General features: G+C 37.7%; 1 protein-coding gene across 1 annotated transcript in view; it reads left to right on the top strand.

Moving 5' to 3' along the window:
• The window catches only part of PTH2R (parathyroid hormone 2 receptor), a 92851-nt gene extending 73493 nt beyond the window's left edge, over nucleotides 1-19358 (top strand). Inside the window, exons 10-13 of the mRNA XM_003925594.4 lie at nucleotides 6612-6706; nucleotides 13879-14017; nucleotides 15459-15500; nucleotides 18111-19358. Of these exons, the coding sequence (XP_003925643.1) occupies nucleotides 6612-6706; nucleotides 13879-14017; nucleotides 15459-15500; nucleotides 18111-18506 (672 nt within the window). The 3' untranslated portion in view covers nucleotides 18507-19358. The remainder of the gene's footprint in view (nucleotides 1-6611; nucleotides 6707-13878; nucleotides 14018-15458; nucleotides 15501-18110) is intronic.
• The last annotated feature ends 1437 nt before the right edge of the window (nucleotides 19359-20795 follow it).

The following is a 20795-nucleotide window of genomic DNA, read 5'->3' as shown; positions in this document are numbered from 1 at the left end:
GTGCAGGAGATCAGACTGTGAAGTTGGATGGGAGAGGACTCATGTGTCATGCTAAAGCATGTTTGAATTCTCCTTAAAATTGTGATGAGACATCAAAATATTTTAAGCAGGTTAGTGAGCTGATTAGATTTGGGTTTTAAAAGGAAAACTCTAGAGGTATTAATGATGGATGGATAAGATGAACTAGTTTGGAGGTGCAAATGTCTAAGAGAGATACTATTTAAGTGCATAGTCCTATTTGATTGATTCTGACATCTATATGAGAGACTGTACTCTTGATGCAACCTTCCAAGAAAGAGACAGGAATTAGAGTTGCATTAAAATGGGAACAATTGTAAACAACTGGTAGCTGCTGATATGAGAAATGGAAGGAGATGAGTGTTGCAGCAGCTGGTGAGCTTGGGCAGCGAATGTGATGGTGATCCATGGTTTTTGCTATTTGATGGGAGTTAGTCCCACATATCCCATTCACTTAAATCCATTTCTTTGGAGATGCTGTAAAGTCTCAAAATATTTTCCTTTACAATGAGTTGATTCATCCTAGCTGAATTAAAATGTGAATGTGTAATAAGGAGAACTATTTTTTTAAAGAATCAAGAGAAGATAAATATTGTCATAAAATGTAAATGTATAACTAATTTAATGGCGTATTTTTTATACTTGAATAATAGAAATTTCTTTCAGGGTCACCTTTCTTATAGTATATACATCTAAGCAATGCTTATAGAATAGAAGTAATAAAAGAGAAAATCCTAAACTCAGTGTTTAAAGCAACCCTCTACTGGCATTAAAAAACAAAAAACTGAAAAGTACAATAGAAAATTAGGGTCTGTCACTCATTGAGACTTTAGAATTCATGTGCTTATTTTCCATAGTAGTTTAGGCAGTAGTTCATTTTATGGCAACTCCATAAAAATAAGGCATAGACTCAAAGAATGTTCAAGTTGGGAAAAATTTGGGGGATATTTTGTCTGATGCTTATCTGACAACACTGTTGCAGAGATTTTGACCTTTAAATATCCCTCCAGAGAACTAATGTAACTGTGACAGCTTATGGTTTGCATTAGTGATGTTGATGGGTATTAGAAATATATGGGACAGTGGTGATTATTTCTTTTTCCGGTCACTTTTTGTTGACATGTATTTACTTATTTTAGATGTTTATTTCATCCTGCCTCACATAATCATTGTGTATCCAAGCTAAGAAATAATCTTTCTGGTCAATAAACAGTTTGTTTATTGGGTTTGCTCATTGTATGAGTAATGATCAGATTTTAATGTTGAATGACTAAGCAAGTAGGTGACTCTTGAGGAAGCTGCATACTACATAGAGGGCTAAATACTAAATACAGAACTGCAATTTTTAAAAATAAATGTTTTGTTCTGCATACATGTCACAGGATATCTTAGGGCATTCTGGTGAAAGGAATAAGATGGTATTTCTAACAAAGGCCTTTAGGAAATATTTTAGGTTTTAAGTCTAAAAAATATTATATCTAGTACACTTTTCAGAATATGAAAAGAGACAAACAAGGTACATATTTCTCAACTGCTGTTGGGTGAATGATTAATTTTCTCCCAATTGCAAGGAGAGTGCAGTCACCAAAAACAAGGGATGGGGATGAGAAGGATGACTGATAAGGAAGGAATTTTAAGAAAAATGAATAAAAATTTAATCTCTGACCTTTGACACAATTGTAAGTACCAAACTGATTTTTCCCCAGAGAAAAATCTTCCGTTCAGAACTCCTTTTCTTTTCTAAATCAGTTAGAAATATATCTTTAAATGAAATTAAAGTTCTAACATTTACCATAGAAACGGTCTCCAAGTTATAAATTGAATTCCAACTGATTAGAAATGAACTACATGTTTTGTCATTATATTTGTGATACAGATAATCAAATTAGAGTATATGATAGAGATCAGAGATCAGAGAGTTTATTACCTGTTATACAAAAGTTCAGCATTTAGTACCAATATGCAAATAAGCAAAGCAAAAAGAAATTCGTATGTTTGAATATTGAAAAATAAGCCAAAGCATTGGGTGAGCAGAAACGATGTATTTAAATTGTCTCTGAGGGGAACTAATACATAGCATCTCTTTTGGCTGCCCTCATTTTAAACATGTTATGCTATAAAGCAAGGGAGTGAGAGAGAACCTTACTGCTGTGGGAGACTGGGGTGGATGATGTGACCCTAGGTCTGTTAGACAAGTGGGTCTATTGAAGAACCCCATAACTAGTCAGGACCTTCCCACCTGGGCACAGGATACTGAGGGGCAGGCTCCTATCCCTGGAGATGCTGCAGAGAAAGTCTGCTCACTGCAAGCTCCAGAGAGAAGGAAGAATGGGCTGCATCAAGCAAGCTCAGTATGTCTTCCTACATTTACTTATGAAATACTCAATCCTTCTCCTCCAGGGATGGAGAATAAAGGGGAGGAGAGAAAAAAGATGGACATATCATCTGAGCCCCTCCCCTGAAAGGAAACAACAGGAGTAGGGGGAAAGCACTCCTGCCCAGCCCGTATCCAAAAGCAAAGGTAAAAATGGGAAGGGTAAAGACATGATTTTATAACCATTTAATAAGTTACCTTTTCTATGCCTAAATTTTCACTTCTTTCTATGATTATATCTTCTGCGAGTTATGCCTAGAAGTGAAAATTCTACGTTGAAGGGGAATATGCTAATTGACCTCAATATAAGTAGTGTTTACAGCACTATCTCATTCACCTATTTATTCACTCTCATTGGACAAATCTTGATCAAACACCAAGAACATTGCAGGCCCTATGTGAGGCAATGGAGTGGAGAAGGAGAGGAGAAGATAGACACCTATTTCTTCTCCCACAGCTAAAGCTTAGTGAGTGAGGCAAACATTTAAACATAACAAATGCTTCTGAGAATAGGTGACATTTGACTTGAACCCTGAGAACTGACCTAGGAAGGGCAACTGAGTGGAAAGAGTAAAGGATCCAGGCAAAGGAAACTCCAGGAACCAAGCCTCAGAGACAAGACTGCTTGAACAGCTTCCATGGTGGCTGAAATGTTTTCTCTGTTTTAGTTCATTTGTGGTTCACTCTGAACAAATCTTCATATTTATTTAAATCATTAATTACAGACTACATATTGGGTATAGTGTATACCAGTCATGTGATAGGTACACTAAAATCTCAGGAATCACCACAAAAGTACTCTGCAATGTGACAAAAAACCCACCTCTACCCCAAAACTATTGAAATTTTAAAAAATCTTTAATTTGATTTCTATATTTGCATTAATTTGAAACCATATTTAAACAAAATTCATTCTATGTGTTATTAGCTTTAATATTTACTAAAGGTGATGTTATTCTAAACCTTCTCTCTTTTTAGTAATTGCTTTGTTTTGTCTGTAGTTTGCCTCAAGCAAAATTTTTTTCTTTAGGAATTTTATATAAAATATGCAAGAACTCTTTAATGATTGTTTTCTTAGAATTACGACTTCATTAAAAAAAATTACACCTCCTCCTCCTCCTCCTCCTCCTACTAAAATATCACCAGAAACTTCCTCTTTATCTTATTCTCTTTTATTTCTTTTGCCTGGTATAAAATGTCACCTTTCCATTTGCAGACTCGTCTTCCTTTAGTGCAAGAATTTTTTTTCTGTTATGTTTTTATTGGTTTATTCTATTTGTTGTCATCTTTTCTTCAGAAAGAGAAATAATCTGCTGCTGGACTCTTAGTTTCACTTCCTCCAGATAGGCATCTTACACCTCACATAGCTCCTCATACCAGTCTTTGTTCTTCTTCTCTTTTTTTAGTGGCTTAAATGAACATGCATTTGTTCTTTTACAGTTCTGGAAGTTAGAAGTCCTGAATCAAGGTGTCGGCAGGGGCGTCTTCCATATGGAAGTGCTAGAGGAGAATCCTTATCTTTTTCAGCGTCTAGAGGCTGCCGGCATTCCGGCGCATTCCGTGGTTCTTTGTGCCTTCCTCCATCATCAAAGCCAAAAGTGGAGCATTTTCCATTCTGAAATCCCTTGCCACACTCTCACTCAAATGCCCTTTCTCAAACTCTCAAGTCTGTTCTTATCCCCTCCCTTTGAGAGGATTCTTCAAGTGTCTCTTAAGGTGTTGAATTCATTATTTTTGCATTGTCAGACCTACTGTTTGGTGTTCTAATATTGATTTTAAGATTTGGTTACATTTTAGATTCCTTATAATCTTTTGTTAATCCATCCTGCTCTTAAATTTCTGTCTCCATCTCAGTCTACTATTAACACAACTCTATTTTATGGACACTATAATGCCATGGTTAAGGGTATAAAGTGTGAATCTAGGCCACATGGGCTGCATTAAGGCTCTACCACTTGCTAGCTGTGTGGCTGGGCAAAATATGTGGATTTTGTGCCTCAGGTTCCTCATCTGTGAAATGGGAACAAGAAAATGCCTGTCTCATAAAGCTGCTGTGAGACTAAGAGTCAATTCGTTTACAATAGTTAGTAGTCAATAACTTAGTTTCTAATGAACCCATAGTCTATTTTTTTCTGAATATTCAGATTATTTAGAATTTCATCCAGATGTTGTTGCATATATCAATATATGTGTATATATGTATGTCATCTGTGTGTTTTGTTAGTTATCTTTTAAAGCATCAATTTTTACTCAGTCTTAATATTTTAAAATAAGATTCTTTCCATAATCAATTTGGTTGCCCTTGAACATAGCTTCTCGGTTATTAAATGGATGAACGGATTGGCCTGTATTTCCTTTAGTCAATTTTCTGGGGGTGGGAGTGCAAATTTATTTAGTGTAGTCTATCAGTCTAAGGACAGAGTGCTTGGTCCTGGGCCTTTTATAAGGTGAAGATTAAGGCTGGCCCATTGGAAGCCATCGATATATCTTCCTTTTCGAGGATAAGGCATAACAAATGGCAGTCCATCTGGTATTGCTCCACAGCTCTTCCAGCTTCAGCTCCTCCCACTTAGTCCTTCTCATTACAGTTCTACACATCATTCCCCAGTATCCTTACCACAGCTACATTGTATTGCCAGGGGCTGTTGTCTTAGAGAGACAGGAATTAATGAGGCATGAAGTAAATTCTGTCATTCAGAAAGCAGCACTCATGTGCTTCTTTCTCAGTGACCCAAGCAGTACTCAAGCGGCTTTTCACCTTCTTATTAAAACAAAATCTGTCTGTGAGCTTCGAGTTGTAATGGGTGAAGATGGAAGTCCTCAGCTCTCATGTTTTGCATCTTTTTGTCCTCCTGATAGAAGGTATCAGAGGGTGGTTAAGGATTCACAATACAGACTCACTAGACCTGGTTCAAATTCCAGTCGATGGGTGGGTATTCAAGGTTAAAACAGTTAATCTGTCTGAGCTAGAGTTTCTTCATCCATAACAAATGGACATAAAAAAATAAAAATGTCTCCTCCATGTTTATGTAAGGTTTTAAATTAGAAAATGTTCAGTAAGTGGCAGCTATTAACAACCTGGAAACATCCCTTTCCTTTCATCAGCTCACAGCCAACTTTGTTTTCCCCCAATGTGTGGGGCTCAAGACCTAGCCCTCAGTTCTTGAAGAAAGTTGTGATTGTTGAGAGGTGCCTACAGGATAGTCGGTGGTAGGATAGCAGAGAGGTTGGTGGGGTGTTCAGGGCTGATGCAGTCAGCTGAATTTCAGACTGAGACACACAAATCCTCTGATAACCAAAATTCTCTAACTTCTTGAAATGCTTGAGGACTCTGCAAGACAAACTATCCCAGGAATGCAGGGCTTGATAGTTTTCTCTTCTGGCCCCTGCTCTGGCATGGACACAGTGCCTACTGTTGACAATCTACATTTCCATTATTCTTAATCACTAGCACTTTCTGGACAGCAGACATCTCCCTGAATGGAGGGACCCAAGGTTTCAGGCCTCCATCTCCATATGACTCCAGACCTGGAGACATGCTCTTCACCTATATTTTGAATGTCTTCACTGATCTTTGAGGTCCTCAGCTAGAAAGGGGCTTATTCCTTCAACATCCCGCGTCTTCCCCTTTTAAAAGCTAGAACTTGATTATCTCTAGTGGTATTCACACTTACAACATTTTAAAATTGGCTACACAGGGGACCTTTTCTTATATAGCATCTTACTTATCTTGTCTTTTTTTTTTTTTAAAAAAAGAAACACCTCATATCACCTTCACCCATTACTTTTTGTACATCACGAAACAGGGAGTATCCCCAAAATAGCTCTATTATTCCTCTCCCTAAAATAGAGACATACCTGGGAATTCCTTTTAGAGAGGACGGTTGATTATATTTATATAATAACTATTACCCTTTGTCCTGCCAGTTTGCCAAAGGGCTTCATCTAAATTTCAGTTTAGAAAGTCCTTGTGGATCCTGGAAGATCATCCTCTGGTATTTTCAGTGTTGTTGAAGCTTTAAATTTCCTTCTTTATATTTTCACGAGGGTGAATCGAGAATCACTGGCCTTCCAATAATCTTATCTCAGGTTCCCCTGTTCACATTTATGGAATGGGTAATTTTTTTTATTTGAATGGAAAAAATTTCAATTTATGTAAATGTTTACAAAAATCTTGAAGACTAACAATAATTCTTTGTAATCTTATCTTCTTTTTCAGCTGAATTTTGTTCTGTTTCTGAATACGGTTAGAGTTCTAGCTACCAAAATCTGGGAGACCAATGCAGTTGGGCATGACACAAGAAAGCAATACAGGTAATTTCAGGACAGGCTTCCATCAGAGGAAATATTTTACTATTTCTTTCTTTCTTTCTTTTTTTTTTTTTGAGACAGTCTCACTCTGCTGCCCAGGCTACAGTGTAATGGCATGATCTTGGCTCACTACAACCTCTGCCTCCTGGGTTCAAGCAATTCTCATGCCTCAGCCTCCCAAGTAGCTGGGATTACAGGCATGTACCATCACTCCCAGCTAATTTTTGCATTTTTAGTAGAGATGGGGTTTTGCCATGTTGCCCATGCTGGTCTCAAACTCCTCATCTCAGGTGATTCACCCGCTTTGGCCTCCCAAAGTGCTGGAGTTACAGGTGTGAGCCACTGCTTCCAGCCTTTGGTTACTATTTCGAGTAAAGAACAGATACAAATTGGTTTGAAATATCTTTAAGAGATTAAATTTATGAATGTATATTTATTATGCGATTTATCAGAAAAGTATATCTATAGTAAGAAAATATAAGTAACCCCAAATGCTACCCCTTGTCCTTAAATTCTAAGTATATTTTAAAATCTGTTTTTAGCAGACTGGGATGTTCCCGTCAACAATATATGAACTCCCAGAAGACATCTTGATGACCTTGGCAGACAACTTTATTTGCATTATACAAATATATCATAACTGAAAAGATCAAGTGGATTTGCTGTATTGTTTTGAATATTTACATCAAATTGTCTGTCACCAAATATGCAAATGTATTGATTGAGGGCAGTCCATTCTTCAGCCTTTCGTGAAGAAAAGGACAAATTGAGTGTTTGCGGTTTTATCAAACTATCTTAAGATTGCATTTCTCATAATGATCATTTTGGAAATTTTGAATATTAGTGGCATCTATCCAACTGGACACATACATATAGTAATCAGGTAGATGTGGATTTGGCTTTATAATCCCCAGTTAACTATTTATTTCTGCCTCAGATTGTTATGAAATGCTATCTCAGACATAGAGAGGAAAAATATCATAGTTAGCATTTTGATCTTCTCTCACAAATGTTCCATAAGTACTCGTTGATTTAGTCCTCTCCACCATTTAGGTAATATTTATTGCTGAGCTGCAAAGACTACAGATTTGACCTGTGGGATGCACATTATCCTATGACCATAGAATGCACAGTATTAACAAACCAGCAGCTGCTAGAGCCAGTTATTTTTAATGTGCTGTCAGTGGTAGTATTATACATTGTGCATAAGTTATGGTAGTATTATACATTGTGCATGAGTGGTAGTATTACACATTGTGCATGAGTTTACGGTGAAGTTTATGAAGTTTATTAACCACATTATGGTTATTGTGTTGTCAGTGGTAGTATTATGCATTGTGCATGAGTTATAGTATATTACACTAATATGGCTTATCTCTCACATCACATCCCATCTTTGAAGACAAAGGGCAAAGGGTAGAATAATTCAAAATGTAAATAACTTTTCACTCTTCTTCATAAAGTGTAAGAGTGTAGTAATGTTTGGAAGCTACTTATTTCTCTAGTTCTGAACAAAGCTGCTTATTTCTATAGTTCTGCATAACATGAACTAATAATTTTAGTAAAATGTTGACCAAGGGACATGAGAACATTTGGAGAGAACAAAGGGTGCTCTATCTTTAAAAACTGATAGAATAGACAATATTTTGAATTAATTCATGGGGGATTATTTCCCAGAACAATTAAAGAGAATAATTTTTCAAGGACTGAAATAATCAACTACTTGGAATTCAGAATAACTTTGAAATAATCTGGTGTCTAGAAGATTTCAAGTGTGAAGTTGTTAATTAGAACAATTTAGACTAATAGAAGTCAGAAAAAGTATTTTTCAGCCAAATGCATTTTTTTATGGCTGCCACAGATAAAAATGTAGTGAAGAGTGGCTCTTTTTTGAGAGAAAAATGTGGGAACCTACTTGACATCAATTTGAGAATTCAGTTCCATATTCTGTTTCTGAGGCCTTAGATTATCAAGTTTAAATAGCATGTCACTTTTTAAGTAGGCTTAGGAAAATTAAATCTGTGTCACCATCTCAGTGACATTCCTACGATGAGGGTTAATTGAGTATTTAAATTTACATCAGCTAATTTTTGTACCTTTAAACTTATCTTCTATTTTGTTATTACCTTTGTCTAACAAATGTTCAGATATTCTTTCTAAAATAAGACAATACAAAATTTCCAAATGGTGGCATCTAAAACAGTTACAAAGCATATTTCCATGCATACTGTCGTGAAAAACTGAAAACACCTTTCAGAGCTGAGATAATCTCTCAAGGTGGTGAATGTGTCCTCACACACAAATAAGAAAGACTTCTGAAAAGATAAGACTTCTAAAAAAAGGAAGACTCTGAAAACCCTTTAGTTGGCATGGTGGTTTAAAATGGAAGAAATGAATTAATAAATTAGTTCTTAAAATAACTTTTTATTTTGAGATAATTGTAGATTCATATATAGTTGCAAAAATAATACAAAGAGATCCCATATATCCTTAAATGAGTTTCCCTCAATGGTGACACAGTGTATAACTACAGTTTACAATCATTTACCTTTAAAAATAAAATTGTGTGAATAAAATTAATTCATCTATTAGATTTAATAACACAAATAATACATGTTTCCTTTTAAATTACAACTCAATTTTTTCATAAAGTAAGAATCGGTTGCCAGGCCTGGAAAAATATAAGAGATGAAAAAGTACGAGATAGAAAGAAAAACATGAGAGATATGAAAAACGTAAGAGATAAGAGAAATGCAAGATTTAGTGCAAAAGAATACTTGAATGTTTTGATTAAGTTGGCTTCCCATTTAATGTAAGACAAAACTCATATTTAATGTTTATTATTTTTAGAATAAATCCAGCCAGTATTTATTATGCAGCATGATAGTAAAGAGGAGGGATTTTAAGGCTGCATCCACCGCTTACTGTGTCACACTGGGTGAATGCTTTCTTTCTCTGAGTCTCTATTCTCCCTTGGCAATGGGATAATAATAGCTCTCTCCCATGGTTGTTAGAATAAAAGGAGGCAAGCAGCATGGGAGGCAACAGGAGCATGGTGCTTAATGGCCAGTAGCTTCATTTGCTGAGTGTCCTTGAACCCACAATTTAGGTGGGGATGGGTAGAGACAGAGAGAGTGGGAGAGATAGATATTATGATTGATTTAATTAAATAAAATGAGGAAAGTACCAACAGAGATGCCCATATAAAGTTCTATGTCTACAGAAAAGAGGGAAGGATTAATTCAAGGCCACAAGGGATCAATCAAGAAAGGCTTAAGAGCAATACTATTTTTTTTTAAAGCTAAATTAATTCTTATAAGAAAATTAGATTTTCTAGAGCTAGTCACCTGGGGAGAGATCACCTAGGGAGAGAGACCACAGAATTGGGAATCTATTTTCTAAACAGGACACCGAGTCCCAAAACCACCTGACTTATTTGCTTTTCTCTCATGGCTTTGCCCTTGGACACAGAGCACACCATGTTTCCAGCAAGCCAGAAGACCACTATCAGTTGGTACATCCCTGAATCATCTTATTAGACAGCTGTGCATTTTCAGAGAGCCAGTGTGTAAAATAGTACAATGTGCATATGAATGCTGAAAAAAATCAGTTCCCAGGACTGCTACATGATTTGAATAGAGAGTAAATGTCCATTTTAAGTGAATAGCCAGACCCATGACCCATGTACACATTTTCCTGGCATATGCAAACTAGCAAAACTCATCAATATCCACAAGGCTATAATTAGTGACATTCCACGGGATAGAATTTGTATTTCTATGGGCAGGAATTATTTGTATTACTGTGGTAGGCATATTTCTATAAAGGCCTCCAAGATTCCTGCCCCTAGGAATATAAGCCTTGTAAAATCCCTGCCCCACAATACCCTTTGCCTCAAGTGTGGGTAAGACCTATGATGGGCTAGCCTTCCCATTGAGTAGTTTACTTTATATGACAAAGGTGTTAAGATATCATTCCTATGATTATGATGTGTCATATTAGACTCCTTCCTGTGAGCTTGGAGAGAGATTCTCCTGCTGGCTTTGAGGAAGCAATCTGACATGTTGTGAAGGCCTATAGCTAGAACCTGAAAGAAGCCTGCAGGTATTGAGTGACCCCTGGTTGACAGCCAACAAGTAGCCCTGCAACTGCAAGAATCTGAGATTTTCCTAGCAATCTGAATGAATTTAGAAATAAACCCTGAGGCCCAGATAAGAGCTTATATCCTTAAGATAAGCTAATGTCCTTAAAGATGGCAGCCAGCATCTTAATTTTAGTCTTGAGAGACTGTGGGCCAAGGACCCAAGGTACATGCCCGGACTCCTAGCCTATAGAAACTGAGAGAGAATGAATAAGTATTGTTTTAAACCACTAAATTCATAGTAGTTTGTTATACAGCAATAGAAGATGAATATAATTGCTACCTGTGTTCTACAAACTAATTTCTATCTTCATGGAGTTATAAAAGAGCTTAGTCCTAGAAAAAGAGGGAGAAAACCCATATGGCTGAGCCAGCAGGATAACCCACTATATTTTGGTTGCCAAAAGCAACTTTTCCTTACTCTGCATTGAACCAAACTATTCCTTATTTTTAGATTTGTGACAATTTCACAATGTGCTACAGTGCTGTATTTTTTGTTTCCACCTAGTTTTGGGATCCTAGTTATACAGAGTAGGAAAAATTAGTGGCTTGATTTTAAGAACAGTATCTGGGAGGATTTACCCTTTCATCTTAAAGAAGGACATGTAATTTTTGCTTTAGAGTGATGTTAGACACGACTTTCAAGGCTGTGCAAGTGCAGTTAATTCTTTCCTCTTTTATTTGATTAGGCTGAACTAAAATACCATGAAGGCACTCAAAGTGTCCTGCCCACATAGGCAGTGATGGAAAGAGGGCACCCACCATCAGGATTCAGGAGAACAAGCACATCCCAGGGAGCCCTGAGAGTTGAAAGGATGAGTAAGGTCAGAGGAATCCACTGCTTATCAGGAATGTTGCCTTGGATGGAAGAGATTTAAGGTAGAATTTTCATATGAATAGAGTGTAGGTAACTCAAAGTATGAGGTGTGAGTATCAGGAGCAGCATAGGAGAAAGCCCATAGTTTGCAGGGAAGCTCTGAATGCGAGGATGAATGGGTGGAGCAAATGGTTCAAGCACTAGTGAGAAATAAGACAAGTGGAGGTCAATGACATAGAGCAAATGTGCAACTCCACCTACATTTACATTTGGCATTTCAATATGATTTTATGGAACACTTCAGCTCCTGTTGACAAGAGGGTTATGATAGGAAAGTATATGTACATGGAAAATGATTCCCAGTAAAGCCTGTGAATGCTATGTCTTATATGGACTTCTAGGCCCTATTTCCTCATTTTAGAGATAAAAATAAATCACAGTCACACTGGTAGTTCATGTCAAGTATGGAATCTGAATCAAGATCTCTGTAGCCTTAGTCTAGTGTGATCTCTACTCACTCATCCATCTTATTTCTAAAAAGAAAAACAGATAAAGAAATAAAGCAGCTGAAGGAAAGATTAGTGAGAAAGGAAGAAGATAAATTGTTTGAGATTATTAGAATATAAATAATTCACAGAGAAAGGGAGATATTTGCAATAAATATGAAACAAGAAGCCAGATTTGGCAATTTCTTGGATAAATAGTATAACCCCACCCCCACAGGAAAACCTCCCAGAAAATAGTATGCTTGAGTGTGCTAGCTATCTATTGCTGCAAAAGGAATGACCACAGACCTAGTGGCTCCAAACAACTCCATGGCTTTTCCCAGTTTCTGTAGGTCAGAAATCTGGGTATGGATCCCCTGCTTCAGGATCTCTTACCAGGCTGCAATTGATTTGTCAGCTGGCCTTGTGGTCTTATCTGAAGGTTGAACTGGGCAAGAATCTCCTTCTAAGTTCATGTGATTGTTGATAGGATTCAGGATTACCTACAGACTGTTGTGCAGATGCCACCTTTCCTTGCCACATGGGCCTCTCAATATAGCAGCTCACAACATGGTGGGTTGCTTCATTGAACCAAGCAAGAGAGCCAGTCTGCTAGTGAGATGAAAGTTACAATCTTGTGCAACGTAATCTCAGAAGTGGCATGTTGTCATCTTTACCATAATCTACTTGTTAGACACAAGTCCCAGGTCTGGCCTATACTTACAAGGAAAGGATAAAACAGGAGCATAAATAGCAGGAAGGGGGATCATTGAGGCCCAATTAGAATAACTATCATATTAGAAAGCCTGGGATTCTCTTCCAAATACTTAAGAAAATGTGTAGAAAGAGGCAGTTAAAGAGAATGATGAAAATGATATCAATCTACTTAGTTTGCCCAAAAAATAGGCAAAAGAGACCTATAGGCACTTTGAGATAGAGTATTGGGCAGAGACTATTCAGAGAAGGCAAGATAAATTGATCGCATATGGCTCATAGAAAAAATATAAAGTGTCTCCAAGAATAAGCATCATCAGTAATAAATGGAGATACAAATATAAGAGGAAACAAGGGAGTAATTGATTTATGAACAAAAGAAGCCACAATACTCCTATGAAAGTAAAGGCAAGTAATCTGGATGGAGGTGACACTTCTTTAAGTCTCGAATATAGAAGTTAGAGGAAACTTAGAACAGAAAAAAAGGCACTTTACAACTTTATATAAATAGTATCCTTTAAGCAAGAAGAGTAGAAATGAGACTGGAAAGATTTAGGGGATAGTAATTACAGGGATTGAGAATTAAATACCTGATTTAGTATATAAGTGACAGAAAGAGGAGAGAAAGAAAAAAAAAACTGTAGAAGCAGTGGGATCTAAAGAGATAGAGAAAAGTCAGCCCACGCCTAGGCAACATGGCAAGACCCTGTCTCTACAGAAAAATTAAAAACAAAAATTAGGCAGGCACGATGTCAAGCACCTGTAGTCACAGCTACTTGGGAGGCTGAGGCAGGAGGATTGTTTGAGCTCAGGAGGTCAGCCCTGCAGTGAGCTGTGATCACACCACTGTACATCAGCCTGGGAGACAGATAGAGTGAAATGCTATCTCAAGAAAAAATAAAGAGAATTAGTCCCACCCCCATTAGCTTTGCTGTTTTTTTTTTTTTCCCTCCAGCATGCTGTCTCTCCTGAAAGGCACCCTAGTTAATGAATGAAAAGGTTTGCTGTTCTCCTTTAGGAAACTGGCCAAATCAACACTGGTCCTGGTCCTGGTCTTTGGAGTGCATTACATTGTGTTCGTGTGCCTGCCTCACTCCTTCGCTGGACTTGGGTGGGAGATCCGCATGCACTGTGAGCTCTTCTTCAACTCCTTTCAGGTAAAGAGTGCTGCCTAGTCATCTGATTCTTGTAATTTGCTCTTTTTATTTTTATTTTGGTTCGTTGCAACCTTCTGCTCTGTTCTCAGCTTCGATACACCTGTCTGGGGAGTTGGGGTGGCAGAAAGGTTGATATTCTATAGTGCTTTTCTGTCCTGTAGAGGTCAGGTTAATCCTCTGGTCACAGCAGGAGAAATTCTGGAGCTGTTCCTAGAGATAAGGAAACATCTTGTTGTAAAATATGTAACACCTTCAAGAACAAACACTTCTGCTTGTGTATACGGAAGGTAAACAAAAGCAAAAGAAGGTGAAGCAGGGAAGAGAAAAAAGGAGCAGGGAGGGAAGACAAAAATGAGGAAGAGTTTGCTGGTGCACACTTTATATCCTTTGAAGCTGTAATTACCACCATCTCTCATGTGGATTACTCTTCCTCCTGCTTACTCATTTGCTAGTCCACATATCATAATCTGGAGAATCTTAAGAATATAAATTTGATCATGTCATCTACTTGCCAGAAAAAACTAAAGGTTTCCAGTTGCAGTCAGACTAAAACTCAAATGCCATTGTCTGGCATACACAGCATGTCATGGAGCCTAGGCAGGCTAAATCACAGCAGCCTCCATGTAGCCCACTGATTTAGGGCCACACTATTGCTTCCATATTTTCTGTTGCTTAAGCTCATTTCTGCCTCCAGGGCTTGCACTGGCTATTCCCTTTGCCTGGACTGCTTTTTCCCCCACATTTTTACAAAGCTGGCTACTTGTTCTTGTCACTCAAACCCACTTGAATATCCCCTTCTCAGAGATACTTTGTTGAGTTCCTCATTTAATATATCCACTATATTACTCTTCTTAAAAATCACTCATTATTTTCTTGGCTAACCCTTATCATTTTGCATTTTTCTCATGTGCTGTTTATATTTTATCCATGCCTCTTCTTTTTTAGACCAGGGAACTTGTCTGTCTTGTTTACATTGTTTATCCCTGCCCCTGTCATGCTGAACAGCTACCACACTGCATAAGCTCAAGAAATATTTTTTTTAATGAATGAAACAAAAGGTTTCTTTGTGTTCTTACTATATAATACTTTATGTTTGTAGTTTGCGGCATTTACAGCTTATAACTTCCTCTTACCAAGTAGGGGATAGGTATTATGTGATCTATGAGTTGCAACATAAATGAAACTAATATGATATAAACCTGTTCTTTGTGTATCTTGGAATGTTGTATTTAGTGACTTATTTGGTTCAGCTGACACCAAGGAAAGATCTCAAACAAATTTAATATAAACATAAGGATTTGGAAACACTAAGAATAATTTGTATGATTATTTGAAGGAACCATAAAAAGCAATTTTTTGACATACACATTTTGTTACAAGATGCTTTAGTGCTATGAGTTTTGTGAGTTGGCAGTGGGCTAACATTCTCTTTTGTCTGCAGGGTTTCTTTGTGTCTATCATCTACTGCTACTGCAATGGAGAGGTAGGTTTGTAGGAACCTCGGACATCCCACAGGTCTCACTTCAGCTTATAAATGGCCATTATCATGTGTGCTGAATCTCTTTAGAATTCCCAGGATTTGTAGGATGAAATGGGTGAGGAGAAGGAAGCTATTTTAATCATAAATTATTTTGGAAAAGAAAGAATTAATGTAAATAACCTAAAGTCTTCTTCTTCTAGCACTTTTAAATGTGAATACACCGGTACACTCCGATATTAAAAAGCAACTTGTTGGAATACAAACAGATACTTGGATGGACAGTGAATGTCATATTCCAGTTAATACTTAAAATATTCCATTTCAAGCTCTGTAAAAAACTCAAATATAAGTTTTCCTGGGACAAATTCATTCAAATATTTTGATGTTTTTTGAACTATAAGATGATGATGGGACAATTTCAGTTCATTAAGGAGTTGGCTGGAGAGAAGTAACCACACTAGGTAATACGTTTTACCTTGTAACTTTTAACATGCCCTGCTGTTGGATGAGCGGCCATCTTTCTTTTCTCAAATTTTAAGCTTGCTGCAGGTCCCAGAAGTGCAAAGATGTTTTTATTGCGGTAGGCTGGCCGATGCTTCTGACCATGTTTAGGGTTTGGACATTGTGGCATGCTAGTCCAGTGCTTGCAGAAAGAGCTTAAATTAAGTAGTAACTCATTAATTTCCTGACTTACTTCTGTATTGTTCTTACTTTATTTTGTAGAAAGGGTAAGTAGATCAGTGTAAGAGTTAAAGAAAGAGGAAAGAAACACAGAAAAGCAGCTCAACAGTCAAAGGCAGATTTATTTTAGAGAATAAACCTGAGAGGGGCTTCTGGCTGAGTTAGGTCAGAGAACCTTCTCTCTTATAGACTATGAGTTTCTGAGTTTAAGGTAGGAGAGTTTATCACAAGTGTGGACAGCTTCTGTGTCTCTTTGTCTTGCTTATCTAGGAGGGAGAGTTTTTGTGTCCCTTCCCATACATCTTCCTGCAGCTGCAGATGTACTGCCCCTGCCCCACTGCCCCCCCGCCCCCCCACCACCAGTCTGCTTTTAGCTTCCCTATCTTAGTGCACCAAAGGGAAAGGAATGTGCTTATTAGGGCACACTGTTTTACTGGGGCCCATTGTATGAGTGTGAAGTTTGGTGGTTACCCAAGAGACTTTCCCCACTTCCTCTGTGCCCAAGCTGTCTTATCTGTGTTTTACTGTCTGCTCTTTCTGGCTGTTTGTTGTTAGAAGATAAGTGATTTTCTCAAAATGCATGAGGCTAGAAAGGGAGCTGGAACTTGAAGTGGTGGTGTTTGTCCAAGATGATGATGCTTCTGCTCTGTCAGTCAGGTGTTGATCAGTCAGATGAACAGATAGAAGTTTGTTGTTTTGGGTACATCAGCATACCAAGTTTCCACTGCTTCCCATGGAACTTCCAAATAAGCTCCCTTCTGAAAAGTTGTGATCCAAGGAGAATTAAATCTTCAGTAGTAGGGATGGAAACAAGAATCCCACCCTATTAAGAATGCATTTGCAGTGCCTGCTTTTCTATTCATAAACCTTCTTTTCTCACTCTTACTCCTCCAGGCTGCCTATACAGATTGATAGCATGACAGTTACATTTCAAATTGAGTACTTTCCACGCCATTCCTTAGCCTCAGTTGGTGTCAAAGACATCAGCAATTCAAGTGGTGACAACAGAGTTTATTCTGTAACTACTGACAGTACGGGAAAGAGCTGATCCCAATTCCAATTCACACAGAGGTGATATGGGCATTTTAAAGGGAGAATGTGGGAGGGAGGTGGAATGTATGGGCTCAGTAGAGTCAGAGAAGTGAAAAAATGCTTGGTCAGTATAAACACGTTTAGGCCAGCTATGCTAGCAAGCAGACAGTTATCTAAGTTTGAATTTTGTCTTCCCACAGAGACTGGGAGACAAGAGGCTCTCCCTCTTGATGATTACATTTTAAAGGGATGGCTCTCAGGTCCATGAGAGAGATGCTTTTGAGTTATAAGAGCTGCATATTTACAAGTGTGAGCCCTTTTTAGTAAATGCCCTAAGAAAGGGGAGTCATGGGCCTATTATCAGGTGTGTGCCGGCTACAGCAAACAGTAAATTCTCCAGGCAGCACTGAGCTTCTCAGGCAGGCACTATCAGTGGCTCAGGTCATCTTACGGAAGCCACCTCGTACCGCTAGAAGCCATGCTTGAGTTTGGGTGGGTCTCAGTGCAGGAGTTCCAATGGGCTTGTCATGTGCCGAGCAAGATTTCTGAAGTTCTCACTGGCACAGTTTATGTTGACTTTCTCTTCCACCCCAGAATGTCATTTTTCTCTCCTGTATCTCAGATGTATCTATTGGCTGTATTTACACTTTTATTTAAGTTTGGATCTTGGACAAGTCCCTTTACCTCCCTCTAACTTTCAGTTTGCTCACCTCCAAAACTAACACCTATCCCAAAGGTTTTTTGAGGTTGACAGAAAATACATAGATAAAGTCCCTGGCATGTAGAGGAACCTCAATCAATGATTACTGCTGCCGTTGAAATCACGACAAACATCCTTGTAACCAGGCTGCAGGCTCTCCTTTAGGATTTCTCATGCACAGCATGTTTCTCATGGCTTAGGTTCAGGCAGAGGTGAAGAAGATGTGGAGTCGGTGGAATCTCTCCGTGGACTGGAAAAGAACACCGCCATGTGGCAGTCACAGATGCGGCTCAGTGCTCACCACTGTGACGCACAGCACCAGCAGCCAGTCACAGGCGGCGGCCAGCACGCGCATGGTGCTTATCTCTGGCAAAGCTGCCAAGATCGCCAGCAGACAGCCTGACAGCCACATGACTTTACCTGGCTACGTCTGGAGTAACTCAGAGCAGGACTGCCTGGCACACTCAGTCCACGAGGAGACCAAGGAAGGTAGTGGGAGGCAGGGAGATGATATTCTAATGGAGGAATCTTCCAGGCCTATGGAATTTAATCCAGACACTGAAGGATGCCGAGGAGAAACTAAGGATGTTCTCTGAATAGACGTTTGTGGCGGACTTTCATGGACTGGTCTAATGGCTGGTTGTGTGAGAGGGTTTGGCTGATATTCCTATGCTTGAGTTCAAAGGCTGAAAATTCAGAGTTAAAGTGTTACTAAATAAAAGTTTTTAGGCTCTATGAATTGGCTCCTGTAAATACTAAAGACACGAAAAGGCAAGTGTCAATGGAGTAGTTTATTACCTTCTATTGGCATCAAGTTTTCCTCTAAATTAATGTATGGTGTTTGCTCTGTGATTGTTCATTTTTCTGCTATTTTTGGGTAGAAAAAAGTGTCAATTGCTTGCCTGTAGCTTTCTCTCATATATATCAACCTAAATATAATGATGATCATTTAATATGTATCATTTTCCTTTTAGAAACGAGTATTCTCTTGTTTCTTACTTTAACGTACTTCTATCATTGCATTTATTTTGCCTGTGCATAGGAGCAATTAAGATCTAAAAAAAATCTATGTGGGAAGGTAAACTATCTAAGAACAAGTACTTGCTAGAAAATTAGTAGGCTGGACATTGATAAAATAATGCATTTATAACAATTACAGGTGTTTCTAGGAACAAGGAAAATTTCTCAAAAAAAAAAAAAAAATTCACATATCCCTTCTTTTGAATGTCCTCTTTGTGACCAGCCAGACTGCAAGTCTTCACTTTTTCTTCTTTGTAAACCATGTCATGTAGAAAGGTTTCCTTAGTGAGCTTGAGTCTGCAAATTGATTTTGTTTGTAATTTATTTTGATAGCAAATCATGCTGCATCTATATCTTTTTCTTGTTTGATCTATTACTACCTTGTAAATGGCATGTGGGATCAATTAAAAGTTTCTTTTAAAAATACATTTGGATCACTTAAAAAAATTTTTCTTTCAACATCTCACTTTATTTTTGAGAAACAACCAAACTTCCCTTCTCCAAATGTACACATATCAACATTTAACTTTTGTACTTTACTGCATTTGAAATTTCAGTATGTTACAGTTTTGAAAACATTTATTGAGGGCATGTTATGTATCAGCAGGCATCCTGCTGGGCTCTTACAAGCATTCATTTATTTAATTTCACTATAATTTATGGAGTAAGTCTTATTACAGTCACCCGTTTTGTAGATGACAGTGTGACTCATAGAGGTGGAGTTAACTGCACAGCTGGTCATTGACAGCTCTATTGACTTTCAGTCCCATGTTCTTAATCATTATATTGTATTGTCACCAGTATATACGTAGCCTATCAACCCATCAAAAATTCAACGAATTCTGGATAGAGAGTGCCTGGGACTCTTGCTTTGGAGTATATTTTTGGCTCTTATCCTCATAAAATTTCCACTCTGGTGGAGAAGATGTACACCTAGAAAATAAAAAAAAAAATCACAGAACAGTATGTTTCCAGCTAAAATGACATGGATCAAGCTGGCAAACCCTCTTGAAAAATATTAAACTTCCTTTTTATGCTTTTCCTTTCCTTCCTCCTTTGTGCCATAGCATAGGCCATTTCCACCCTTCCTGTGTATAAAGGTGTCATTGTGCATATGAAATTCACCTGATTCAGTTCTATATTATTAGTTCCCCAGGGTGCCTCCCTGTTAGGAGAGAACTATCATGAGCTGAGTCAGAGATTAAGTTCTATTGCTAATTTTACGCAAGACTGTATAAAATCACTTACCTTCCTGTGCAGTTCAATTTTTCCATCTTTAAAATGAAGACAATATCTGTCTAGCTCAGAGTGATATTCTGTATTAAGGGAAATCACATGTTGAAATTACATGTTGAAAACATATCCATACAGATACTTGGTTTAGGTTCTTGTTTTAAGTTAAATCTCATTTTACCTCATTATATTATAAAAGCTCTCATTAGTCACTGCATTATAGGGATTACTAGAATAGATGTATTTTGATAATATAGAAAATACGAAGAGTTCTTGCTTTTCAAGCCAACTTCAAATTCTAAGGCTAGACCACTATTACTTTATTTTCATTTTCTTGCTGCCTTTGAAGACAGAATATTTCTTTACATTAACAAGGATAATAAAGCCCTCAGAGTTTCCAAGATTTTTCTTAAAGCTTATTTATTTGTTTCTTTTGCCATGCAGAAGCTGTGGAGTTTGATTTGGTCCCATTTGTCTATTTTGGCTTTTGTTGCCAATGCTTTTGGTGTTTTCATCATGAAGTCCTTGCCTACACCTATGTCCTGAATGGTTTTGCCTAGATTTTCTTCTAGGGTTTTTATGGTGTTAGGTCTTATGTTTAAGTCTCTAATCCATCTGGAGTTAATTTTAGT

This window comes from Saimiri boliviensis, chromosome 5 (genome assembly GCF_048565385.1).
Source record: "Saimiri boliviensis isolate mSaiBol1 chromosome 5, mSaiBol1.pri, whole genome shotgun sequence".
NCBI classification, from domain to species: domain Eukaryota; kingdom Metazoa; phylum Chordata; class Mammalia; order Primates; family Cebidae; genus Saimiri; species Saimiri boliviensis.
The sequence above is the reverse complement of the archived record's forward strand: the minus strand, read 5'-3'. Positions and strand labels throughout refer to the sequence as shown.